General features: G+C 40.8%; 1 protein-coding gene across 1 annotated transcript; it reads right to left on the bottom strand.

Moving 5' to 3' along the window:
- Positions 1-469: 469 nt before the first annotated feature.
- gpr37b (G protein-coupled receptor 37b) lies at positions 470-11720 on the bottom strand. The gene is made up of 2 exons (XM_067428171.1): positions 10154-11720; positions 470-1363 (listed from the first exon to the last, which is right to left on the bottom strand). Exons 1-2 carry the CDS (start codon positions 11093-11095, stop codon positions 545-547), a joined length of 1761 nt encoding a protein of 586 aa, XP_067284272.1. The 5' UTR covers positions 11096-11720; the 3' UTR covers positions 470-544.
- Positions 11721-12589: the final 869 nt, after the last annotated feature.

Here is a 12589-nt window from a genome sequence, read left to right as displayed (position 1 = left end):
TTCCCTTGTAGATAGTCAACCATATATTTTAATAAACAGATATAATTCTTGCATTTCCATGTAATTAGATTTCACAAACTTAATTCCTATTGACCAACTCACTTAGCTCAGCGTTCATGGCTCGACTCGTCGAGACTGTTTTCCAAGATGGCTGCTGTCTGTAAACGCGTAATGCACTGTCTTTATAAAGTATCTTTAATTTCACTTATCCTATTCCCCATACACTTGCGTTATAAGCTAATCTGTTTTTAGAGATAAAACTCTTTACATTCGATTTTCATGAAAACGCATCTCAGAGAACGATCTACTCTGTGTGTTAATTCCCCCTAGGTTCATTTCTCACCAGAGTTGTCCTTTAAGTACAGTACTCAAGTAAATGTACTTAGTTCCTGTCCACCTCTGGACATATTTGATGAGCGGGTGAGCACAGTGGCCAGTCAGAGGCGTTTACGATTACAGCACTCAAAGCGTCACATTTTGTAACATTTCAGTACCGATTTTGTATCGCGGTCGGTACTTTTGACAACACTACATGTGCGTCGAATCAGCAGTGTGATCCCGTGGCTGTGTAGTTGGACATCTCTCTGCGGATGGTGCTGAATGGAGACAGCTCCAGCTCCGTGGTACACTCGTGCTCGTTGTCGTCGCTCGCCGTGGCCGAGGAATGGCCCGCTATCCCGCAGCAGCAGCAGCAACACTCCAGGAAGGCACGGCCGAAAGGTCGGCAGAGGCAAAGCAGAAGGACCGGCGTAATGGCCGCCCGCAGGAATAGAAGAAGCTGACTGAGCAGATGCAACAGCGCCATTGTGCTCTGCGGGACTCCGGCCGCCATGTACGCCGAGACCATGTTGCACACGTTTTCCGGGACAACACACGCGCCGTACACAATCGCCAAAGCCACGACGGTGCAGTTCATTTGGCTTTCCAATCGGATCTGCTTCTTGTTGCCTCGAGCGCATCCGCGCTCGGCACGCCGGATACGCCGCGCGGTCGCCACCGAGCTCCCGATGGTGAAAAGCGTCGGCAGGCAGAAATAGCAGCCGAAGCACCACCACAGACGCGCGCCCTCATAGGTCAGGCCCAGGACGTACAGCGTATCGGGCAGGGATGTGGAGATGCGGATCAGGCAGCGCTCCGATGCCGGGTCTTCCAGCGTGCCGTCGCCGTTTTCTGACACCAGCTGCCGGATGAGGAGCTCGGGAAGGGCCAGTAGTAAGGCGCCGATCCAGATGACGGCCAGCTTGGCGGCAGTGGAGGTGCAGTTCTCAATCATCTCGTAGTACATCTGGACGTTGGTCGCGGCGCGGAAACGGTCGATGCAGAGCGCGCAGAGGGTGAAGGTGGTCACGCCGAGAGATGCCACCTGCGAAAACACAAGCACACAAACACAGGGATGTCAAATGTCATTCATTTCATCAAATTTCATCATCATTTATGTTTAAAGGTGCAGTGTGTAAGTTTTAGCGGGATCTAGTGGTGAGGTTGTGAATTGCAATCGAACTCATCCATATATTAATTTATTACATTTAATAAAAATGAATAAAAAGTAAAAAAAATAGAAATTCTTATAATGTTTTACATTTAATTTAAATAAATAATATATTAATTATTTATTTAAATACATTTTAATATAAATTTAAATAAAGTAATATAAAAATATATATAATAAATTACAAATTCTGAAACAAAATTATAAAAAACAAATATTAATATAACATTTTCATATATATATATATATATATATATATATATATATATATATATATATATATATATATATATATATATATATATATATATACATATATACATATATACATATACATATATACATTAATTTATTACATTTACATTTTATTAAAAAAATATTATTAAAAAGACTCAAAATAAAAATGCTTAACGTCTTTATATATATATATATATATATATACACACACACACACACACTTAAATGGATTTATTAATATTAAAATTGTAGTATTATTAACATGTGATTAAATATGACTGATTAATAACATACATACATAATATATATATATATACATAATATATATATATATATATATATGAATGTTTTCATTCATTTTTGATGTCATCGAGAACCATGATATATTCACTGGTATTGCAATCAACAGTTAAAATGTTGGTATCGCGACACCCCTGTTTGTGGTATTGCATTATATGTCAGTAGGTGCGTAAACAAACCGCTTGAAAAGGAAGTCTGAATACGTCTGGCATCTATCTGAACCCAGAAAAACACCCTCCTTATTAATCATTCGGCACACAGCAGCAGGTTTGCAAAACGCGAAACAAACAGCTCTCACATCCACAGACTTCATCTGCTGCGCTATTGTGACAGACAAACCAACCTCCCGCGGCCCGGCAATTAATTCAGACTGAACAGAGTCGGGCCCTGAAACTCTCCGAACGCACACTTCCCACTGTTCACCAGGAATATTGCCACAATAAATTGGGGGATATGAAAGAGTATTTACACAAAAGAAACAACTGCAATGAATAGGAGGCAACCGGAGAGATTCTTGGCCGCAGCTCGCAGCTGCATCCCAGCGGATCACACAAACCCAAATGAAAGAGGCAACTAAGTGTTTGTCTTCATTATCATAATTACAGAGCAATCAGGCACATCAGCATCAAGGAGGAGACGATTAGCGGAACGGCGCTCGTGATGAACACCAACCCGCCTTTTTCATCTCCAAAAGCAGATTGGTTTAGATCCTTCATCATTTTGACAAAAAGCACACTGTTCAGAATCCATTACGGACCATTGTGTCCATTAAGACGCTGTAATGGTGCTGCATTACTTCCATAGGTGTGAAATGCATCCATCCTGCGCCATTAGACACTCAGCACATCGAGTGATCTTCGGTTTACTGTGTAGGATGAGCATATTCTCAACAGCAGGTCAGAAAGTCATGATTCCTGGAACGGTTCATGCCCATAAAGCGATCTACAATATTTTGCCAAGAGTATTGGGACACACCAGGCCTGGAAATCTAGACGCCCACTAGCGGCAGTAAATCTAATCTAAAGTGTCGTCTAGCAACTCTCAATACCCTTCTGAGCTGTAAACACCAAACTCTGGTCGGGCCAATCACATCGTGTATAGAGTCGGCGGGCGGGGCCATAATGACGACGGCCGAGTTGCGTTTGCGTGCTTCTAGTAAACACAGAAACTGGCGAACAGCGGTCTTTCGAATCAGCTTTGACCGTGACTCTGGAAGACTTGGAGTTAAGCTTTTCTCTGAGAAAAGAACAAGTACGGCACTGAAGTCATTCTTAAAAAGGGAAGATGTGTTCAGAGTTTTGCTGACCGGATACGGCGAATGTTTAATCTGTCAACGAGCTCTGCTTCACCTTCGTTGCTCTGGTTGGTTGTAGCGCTATCCTATCGTGTGCAGAGGGAGTGGGCATGGGTTCCCAAACCTGTCCTGGAGGACCACCAGCCCTGCTCATTTTGTATGTCTCCCTCATCTAACACACCTGATTCAACTCATGAGCTTATTATAGAGACTGCAAGACCTGGGTGTGTCAGATATTGGGAGACATACAAAATGTGCAGGACTGGTGGTCCTCCAGGACAGGTTTGGGAACCACTGCCTTTAGGTACAAAACCGAAAAGGTACTAATACGCACTCTTAAAGTACTTATATGTACCATTTAGGGGTAAGTAAGGTACAAAGATGTACCTTTTCTCTTTTGTACCTTAGGGTCCCGCCCCAGTGACAGCACTGTACCTTTTTTTCTGAAAGTGTGCAAATCTTTGTATTCAGGCAATCCAATCACTTCCATGGCCAGAGGTGAATAAATCAAGCACTAGACTTGCATTCACAGACATGTGTGAAAGAATGGGTCGCTCTCAGGAGCTCAGTGAACTCAAGCGTGGTGCCGTGATAGGTTGCCACCAATAAGTCCATTCATGAAATTTCCTCACTACTAAATAATCCATGCTCAACTGTTAGTGGGATTATAACAAACTAGAAGCAACTGGGAACAACAGCAACTCAGCCACGAAGTGGTAGGACCATGGACTGTAAAAAAATATGGATGTTATGTCCGTGACCCATAGGATTCTGAAGTACAGTTTTGAAGCGTAAATTAGAGACGAGCTGGCCATCGCCATCTTGGCCATGCATCACGCCCAGATATATCTGAAAATGGGCAAAGAGGCGGGACAATGACTAACAGACAGCGGATAAATGGCTAGCCACCTGTCACTCAAAGTGGCCACGCCCTTAATTATGCAGAACTTTAAGGCTTTATATAATGCAAACAAATGAGTTATAAAAAAATTCACCCCCCTCACAGTCTTCATGAAGGGCAAAATTAGCCGTATAGACCAAAACCACAATTGGTATCAGGCTGTAAACATGTTTTATTCTGCTGTAAAGTTGGGGATTTTAACATGGGGCTCAATGAGATTCTGCTCCTTCTTGAGCCGGTCTCTAGTGGCCAGTCGAGGAATTGCTGTTTAAGTCACTTCTGTGGCCTTCAGATGAGCTCAAGAAAAGTGTGTAGAGAGCTTCATGGAATGGGTTCCCATGGCCGAGCAGCTCATCCAAGCCTTACATCCCAGAGTGCAATGCAAAGCGTGGGATGCAGTGGAGTAAAGCAGCCGCCACTCGACTCTAGAGCAGTGAGACGTGTTCTCTGAGTGACAAATCATGCTTCTCTGTCTGACAATCCCATGGACGAGTCTGGGTTTGGCGGTTGCCAGGAGAACGGTACTTGCCTGACTGCATTGTGCCAAGTGAACTCTTAATGCTTCAGCAAACCAAGACATTTTGGACAATTTCATGCTCCCAACTTTGTGGGAACAGTTAGGAAATGGCCCCTTCCTGTTCCAACATGACTGCGCTCCAGTGCTCAAAGCGTCGGTCCATAAAGACATGGATGAGGAGTTTGGTGTGGAGGAACTTGACTGGCCTGCTCAGAGTCCTGACCTCAACCCGATAGAACAGCTTTGGGATGAATTAGAGCGGAGACTGTGAGCCAGGCCTTCTCGTCCAACATCAGTGCCTGACCCAACAAATGAGCTTCTAGAAGAATGGTCAAAAATTCCCATAAACACACTCCTAAACCTTGAGGAAAGCCTTCCCAGAAGAGCTGAAGCTGTTAGAGCTGCAAAGGGTGGGCCGACTCCATATTAAACCCTACGGATTAAGAATGGGATGCCATTAAAGTTCATGTGCTTGTTAAGGTAGGCATCACAAAACATTTGGCAATATAGTGTCACCAAGCTAGTATTGACCCTCTTATGTCACACAGCAGATATCAGATAAAGGGAGAACACACGAGTCTTGAAGTAATCACACACCTCCCATTCTGGCGAATTGTCCCGATCTCAGTCGCAGGCATTTTCTATCTTACAGGTTTCCTAGCAGCAGGTGACGGCGGCGTTGGCTGAGATGGGCTTTACTAACGCCTCATTAATTCTCTGATTAAGAGGCTTTCTAGAACGATGGAGGTGCTGGTTATTAATCTGGTTTAACGGCTGCTTTCAGACTCAAGGCCATTTTTGGGCTCCCGCCAGCAGGCTGGGCAATAACTCTTACATATTGACAAATGAGACGGCACTGAAGCATGAGTGAGCTAGAGACAAAAGCTATTACAGTAATAGTGTTATATATGATGACCACAGAATGAAACCAATACATATTCAGCTATATAAATTCAGACCATTAGAATGGGAGTCAACGGCCTGGATCAAAAACACAAACAAAGCGAGTTACTAATAGAATTGAAGGCCAACAAAAAACAGAAAACCAGCCAAACAATAAAATAATCAAATTAAATTACCGGCCACCCTACATGCAGTCGGTTTGGAGGAAAAAAACAGATGGAAATAAAAAATAATAATAATATAAATATTATTAAAATAAATAAAATATGTGCAACCTTTCATAGGAAAAAGCGCAATTTGGAGAAATAATAAATAAAATGCAAAATAAATAAAATAAAATAAAATGAAAATAACAAAATAGATTTTAAATTTAAGTAAGATATAAGAATATAATAAGATGATATATATAAAATAAAAAATCTTTCATTAAAAAAAAAAGCGATTTGGAGAAATAATAAATAAAATGAAAAATAAATAAAATAAAATAAAAATAAATAAATAAAAGTCTTCACAGGAAAAGCAAAATGTAATGGATATAAAAAATACAATTTTTAATTTTATGAAAATAAAATGAATAGAGTAAAATATAAGAATAGAATAAGATGATAAGATGAGATTTATCAAATAAAATAAAAAGTGCAACCTTTCAAAGGAAAAAAAGCGATTTGTAAAAATAATAAATACAAAAATATGTTAAACACACACACACACACACCTGCAACCCTTCATAAATAAGAAAAGTGGTTTGGAGAATAGATGGAAAAATAAATAAATAATAATAATAAAATAAAATACATCCAAAATAAAATCTGTAGAAAATGTAAGAGCTGTTTGCTTGTCCAAACTCATCATCATCATCATGCAAGGCTTGCCATGCAGTTGCTAAAATGCTCAGTGTGTTTGTTAATATCGTGCTAGACCACAGGTGTATTGTGCCGAAAGCATGAGACACGGCCTTCCTGCAATCTCCAAAAAGCTGAAGGCCAGTCAAAACACAAGTCGAGTTCAAACCAACACGCTGCCCTCGGATATGCTTGGCCTTTCCCAGTAAGAAATGCCAGACCTCTGATAAAACAAACTCAATGATCACACTGGTGTTCGCTGAACTTATTGAACCTCACAGTACTCTTGAGCAGGAACTCTGCAGGAGACGACAAGTGAGCAGATGTCAGACTTGAACAAAAATCGGAAGCGAGACCAGCGCACGTGAACGATCACGCACCATGTTTTTTCTTGGGCGTGTGTGTGTGTTACATCGGTCTAAGTAATGCAGCCGGAGGCGTTTTCTCCCTGTGGAGCACTCGCTCACAATTTGCCCTCAAGACTGACTTTACTCACCACTTAGTCTGAATGCATTCACAGCAGCGCTGCAGCCGGAGAGACACGGGAACAAGCACGCATGCACAGTGGCTTGCTTTCATTCGGCTTCACCATTGTCAGCCCGAGCCTCCAGGCCCTCTCTGCCTGTCCCATACAATCACAGCAGACCCGCTGTGTGTGTGCCACCAGGACGCCTCAACATCCCCCTCACACACTTCACGCTCACAATAGCAACTCACACAATCTCTCTAAGGCAAACGGATGAGTGAATCTCACCAAAGGGTCTTCAAGGCAAGCCGGTGGCCATCTTGGCTACGCCCCAATTTTCTGTGTTTGCAAGTACAGCTCCATTTCTGCTTGACTGGAGATAGGCCGAAGTCTCTGAAATGGCCATATTCAATATATTCGTTTTGGGGCCTGAAAACGCAAGCTTTTGATAACAGGTTTTAAAATGCAAGTACTTGTACGTGATATCGTCTTTGTGTAAATGACTATAAAGATGACTTCATGTGTTTCTTTACAAAGACCCGTTTACACTGCGCGGTTCATGTGACTCGATTCCGATTTTCTCCTCTCATGTGATCATCAGATATGATGTGAACGTGTAAGCAGGAAAAAAATAAATAAAAATAATGCGTGGACTCTGATATCCTCAGATCAGATTTAGACCTCACTACTATGTGGGAATAAATCCGTTTTGATTCAGATAAGTGCATTTGCGTCAGCCATGTTAACGGTCCAATCGGATATGAGTCGTACGTCATTGAAAAAAGGGATGGAGGGAAATGACGCCAACTCAGGTGGACATGAACTGCGATCAAGGGCCAGTGTTGCCAAGTCTACAGTTTTCCTGTGGAATTGGGCTACTTTAAAGCTACACTGTGTAACTTTTTTAGTTTATTCTTAGCTAAAAACACTTAGTTCTTTCAAAAATATATGTGCTCATTAATGTATATTTACTTCTTTCACGTAATAAAGTATTCTCGTAAGTTTATAATATGCCATTTAAAATACATACGGGTGAGGGGTTCGAATGCCGGTCGCCATGTTGCTCCTCCATCTTGAAAGTACAGTAGCCAAAGAGGGACATACCCGTAAATTCAAGCTTCGCCTTTCACGCTTTAACACTCGATGGCCGTGTCGAATGTGAAGAGAGGGATTGCCATGTTAATCTTGGACTAAATTGGCCACCGTAGGAGTTAAAACGAAATCAGAATCGAGAGGAACAGAAACTATTATTCACTGGATGGTCATATACCTTTACACCGCTAGATGGGGGAAAATATCACACAGTGGAGCTTTAACACAGTTTTGAGTTGCATTTGGGCGGGTTTTGCTGTGAAAACCTGGCAACCTCGTCAAGGGCTGTCCTCTTTTTCTTCGCCTTATGAGAGAAATGTTTTGATGACCTTTAAAGATGTGTGGAAAAGTGAGACAGCAAACCATTGTATAATAATATTGTCAGTGTCCATTGCATATCGCAACGTTTTACTTCCTTTTCCGGGTCAGAACGTCTTAGACTGTTTTGCTAGTGTACAGTGTAAATGCAATTATCAGATATGGGTCGCTTTAAATGGATATAGTCACCAAATCAAAATTGTGCATCAAGACCTGCAGTGTGAATGCAACCAAAATGACAGCGCCATCTACTGGCCTGGATACAGCGCTTTAGTCATTTTCAGGAATCTGTGAGCGGATATCTTTCTGTTTTTAGTACATTGTTGTCATGTGAACTGATGCCATATTGAGCATTATGATTGTGTTTGAGTCGTCTGATCGCACAAAACCACCGTCTAAATCATATTTCACCCCTAAATTCAAAAGAAAGAAATAAGATATTTTGGTTAAAGAAAATGAAGCCTCTTCTGAGGAACATAAAGAGGCTTCGGATTATGGCATTGTTTTCATGACAAATTTGGCACATTTTATTTCTCAAATCTGATTATCAAACTTTAAAACACTTGTTCTCGCACTTTATACGCTAAATTAATGCTACTTTTAATTAAAAAACAATTGTATTAGTGTGCAAATTACTGTATTACAAACCACAAAAATCTAATGGTAATAAATTAGAAAAATGGGAATTAAGAAAGAATATCTGGGCACATTAATTCAGAATAACATTAAAATAAATTAATTATAATAAATGATTATATAAATATTTATAATTAAAAAAACTGCAACCATTCATAGGAAAAGCTATTTGGATAAATAAATAAACAAACAAACAAATAAATACGAAATACATAAAAACTAAATAAATAAATAAAATCTGCAACCCTTCATAGGAAAAGCTATTTGGATAAATAAATAAATAAAAACAAAATAAATAAAAACTAAATACATAAAATCAAACAAACAAACAAATTAATTAATTAGTTATAAAATAAAATCTGCAACTCTTCAAAAAAAATATATTTGGAGAAATAATAATAATAAAAACATTATTAAAATAAAATAATATATCTGCAGGCCTTCCTAGAAAATGCAATTTGGATAGAAAATTAAATGTTTCATACTTAATTTTCAGTAAATAATGTTGCAATGGAAAAGGCTTCAATGATTTTACATTATGCACATCATTTCCATTAGTTTTTGGTGTGAAATATGATCTGGATATTTTTGGGTTGAGGTAAAGTGAGCTGTGCTGAAACTGGGTGTGGCGAGGTCTGCAGATTTGGGTTATGCTTGTGCCGTACAGTATGTGACAGGACAGGAGTGGGACAGAGGTCACAGCAGGTGTCCCGAGGGCAGGGTGGATGCTCTTTTGCATGACGTCCCTCGAAAACGAGACACAATTACCCACCGCGCCACAATTTTAATACCTCACCCTTCTGTGCAAAACAAAAAAAGCACACCTAGCACTCTCAAACGTTTCTGTATCAATGCAATTGTAAAAATAAGTGATGCCTAACTACACCATGATTTTTTTGGAAATCTCTCAGAGAAATATGCATCACATTAAGTCTATTAGTTTATCCAAATAGATATTTGCAATTAAAATGGGTAAATCTGATATTTAGGGCTATTTTTTGTCCCAGAAGATGAAGACATGCAAGTTGGGAACAACACGAGGGCAATCATTTTGGGTTTCTTAAAGGTATGCGCATTGATGCTTGCCAATCCCAAATCATGCACACACACACACACACACACTCCCAACCTGATGTGAATGAACACAGAACGCATTACCTCAATATATGGTATGACTTTACAGGTGAACTGGCCCAGCAGCCAGGTCTTTGTGAGCTGGTGAAACACCACGAGAGGCAGGCACAACAAGAGCAGAGCAAAGTCCCAGATGGCCAGGTTAGCCAGAAGAGCATTCGAGATGCTCCTCATGTAGTAGTTATGGCACACCACACACATTATTGCTATGTTCCCCGTTACTCCAACTATGAAGATAAGCAGCGAGACGATAGTGATGGCATACGCCCCGTAGGTCTCACTGGTGACAGGGTAGAAGGGGTTGGGGAAGAATTCGCTCTCCTCATCCTCGGCGTATGGAGGGGTCATCGGCGTGGCGTCCCACGGGTCGTCTATCTGTTTGGTGTGAAATTCAGTGTATCTGGTGAGATCAAAGGGGAAATCTGTGGAGGTGAGAGCCAGAGGCTTGGGCATCGGTTCCCACAGGGTTAAAGAGGACGCCAGGGCGCTATAATAAGTTTCCACGGGTGTCAATGAGGCTGTGCTTTTATTCTGGAACCGTTTAAACGTTTTCTTGTGGTGTTCCTTTGTGCCTCTTTTGCGTCTGTGGTTGTGGTCCCCTCGCTTGCCGGGCTTAGAGTTATTGTGTCCGCCTGCTGTTCCCATGGTAGCAGGCATCTCACCATTCAACTTTTTCCTTTTATGTCGCCGCGAGCGCTCATGCAGGTCTGTGCCCGAGAAGAGATGTCTGTATGCATGCGGTTTACCTGCGCTCCAGAAGTTACCGTTGTCTCCTGAAGTGTGTTTGCCGTCAAAGGCAGGCGTACCTGCGCCTCGATGCCTCGCAGGGCTGGGCTTCGGATCGTGAAAGCTCCTAAGAGCAACGCTGCCTGTTTCTTTGGGGTGTGCATTACGGCTCTCTCCATGCAACAGAACATGTGGACATCCTGCAATGAAAAAGACGGTTCTTAAAAGCAGCATCTGCATCTTCAACGTGTCAGCGAGCTGAAGATGTTAGAAAAACACTCTGATGCGATGCATTACAACACACAATATTTCCCCGGATTCACATCGTCAGAGGGAAAAGTTGACACGTGAAGGATCGGTAAACGTGTATTAAATCCATGCAAATGACTTTTCCGGTTTTGTGCGGCGATTGTAAACCTGCTTCGTTCGTTAGCAAAGTGACGGCGAGGCGCTATTCCATTATTTCAGGTTCCGAGGCGCAGTACATCCCAGCCAGCTGCAGGATTCGGTCGCATCCCGGGTTCTTTTGGGCGCGGCAACCTGGAGTCTTCCTGCCGTGCGCGGAGAAGCGAAGTCCCGGGGACGCGCTCCGTGGCGCGAGCGGGCGGGGAGCTGCAGCTGCGAGGGAGAAGCGGATGAAGAAAATGGGCGAGCTCTCTCCTGGTGGATAACCTTGTTCTGTCAAGCCGGATCCATCAGCATCAGCCCCTTGGACCACCGCAGCTGGAGGCGACCCCGCCCCGCCCGTGCGTAGCACATTCATTACCATGCGTAATTACGCATGTCAACAGAATCCTAATCCGATCAGTCTTGAGCGCAACACGGGTTTATACGAGTTAAATTACAACCTTGTGTCACAGTAACACAGGCATATTAGTTTATATTTTTGTATGTCGTCTTTTTAGATTCTACACATGCATAGGTCAAGTGAAACGACAAAATATTGTTTTTCTATAAAATAAATAATATTCGTTAACATTTTTATACAGTATTTACGTTGTCTTTTTAGATTCTACACATGCATAGTACATACTTGTAAATAAATATATGTAGTGAAAAAATACACCGTAGTCCACTGAACATGCATATACACAAAGTAAAGTAAAAATGACATGTAGTAAACAGAAAAAAGGTGGTAACATCTTATTTTAGTGTCTTTGTTACTAATGTTATATGTAGTTTTATAATAACTACTATAAATTCTGCATAATTGCATGCAGTAAAATGGCAAAATATTTTTTTCCACAAGATAAATATTATTAGTTCACATTTTTATCCAGTATATACGTTCTTTTTAGATTCTACACATGCGTAGTACATGCAACATACTTGTAAATTAATGTATCAATATAAAACGTGGGTATTTTAATATAAAAAGGCATTGTTTTTAGTCTACAAACAAACAAAAAGTAAAATTGTAGTAATACTATAAATTATGCATAATTACATGCACCTAACCTTAACCCAAAGAATCCTATAGTAAGTACATGTAGTTAATATTCCTCAGTACTTAAATGTATAATTACATAACACAGACTCCTTCAAATAAAGGGCAAGCTTATTTATAAGTAAAACATATTAATATAAATGCAAAACTAATTCAAATTACTTTTTGGGGCTATAACCTTGCAAGTAATCCTATCATATAGTAAGTACATGTAGTTAATTAATATTATAGTGACACCTTAAAAAAAGTGTAAAATATATTCATATAAATGCAAAATAACAAAATTG

Source organism: Pseudorasbora parva, chromosome 20, assembly GCF_024679245.1.
Source record: "Pseudorasbora parva isolate DD20220531a chromosome 20, ASM2467924v1, whole genome shotgun sequence".
Lineage (NCBI taxonomy): Eukaryota > Metazoa > Chordata > Actinopteri > Cypriniformes > Gobionidae > Pseudorasbora > Pseudorasbora parva.
This window is presented reverse-complemented; position numbering and strand designations above follow the sequence as displayed.

What these genes read in the sequence shown, in the direction of transcription:
- gpr37b (XM_067428171.1), bottom strand. Translation starts at nt 11,095, where the DNA reads ATGCAGATGCTGCTTTTAAGAACCGTCTTTTTCATTGCAGGATGTCCA. An exon ending in AAGTCATACCATATATTGAG is followed by an intron (nt 1,364 to 10,153) that starts GTAATGCGTTCT and finishes GTGTTTTCGCAG; the next exon opens with GTGGCATCTCTCGGCGTGAC.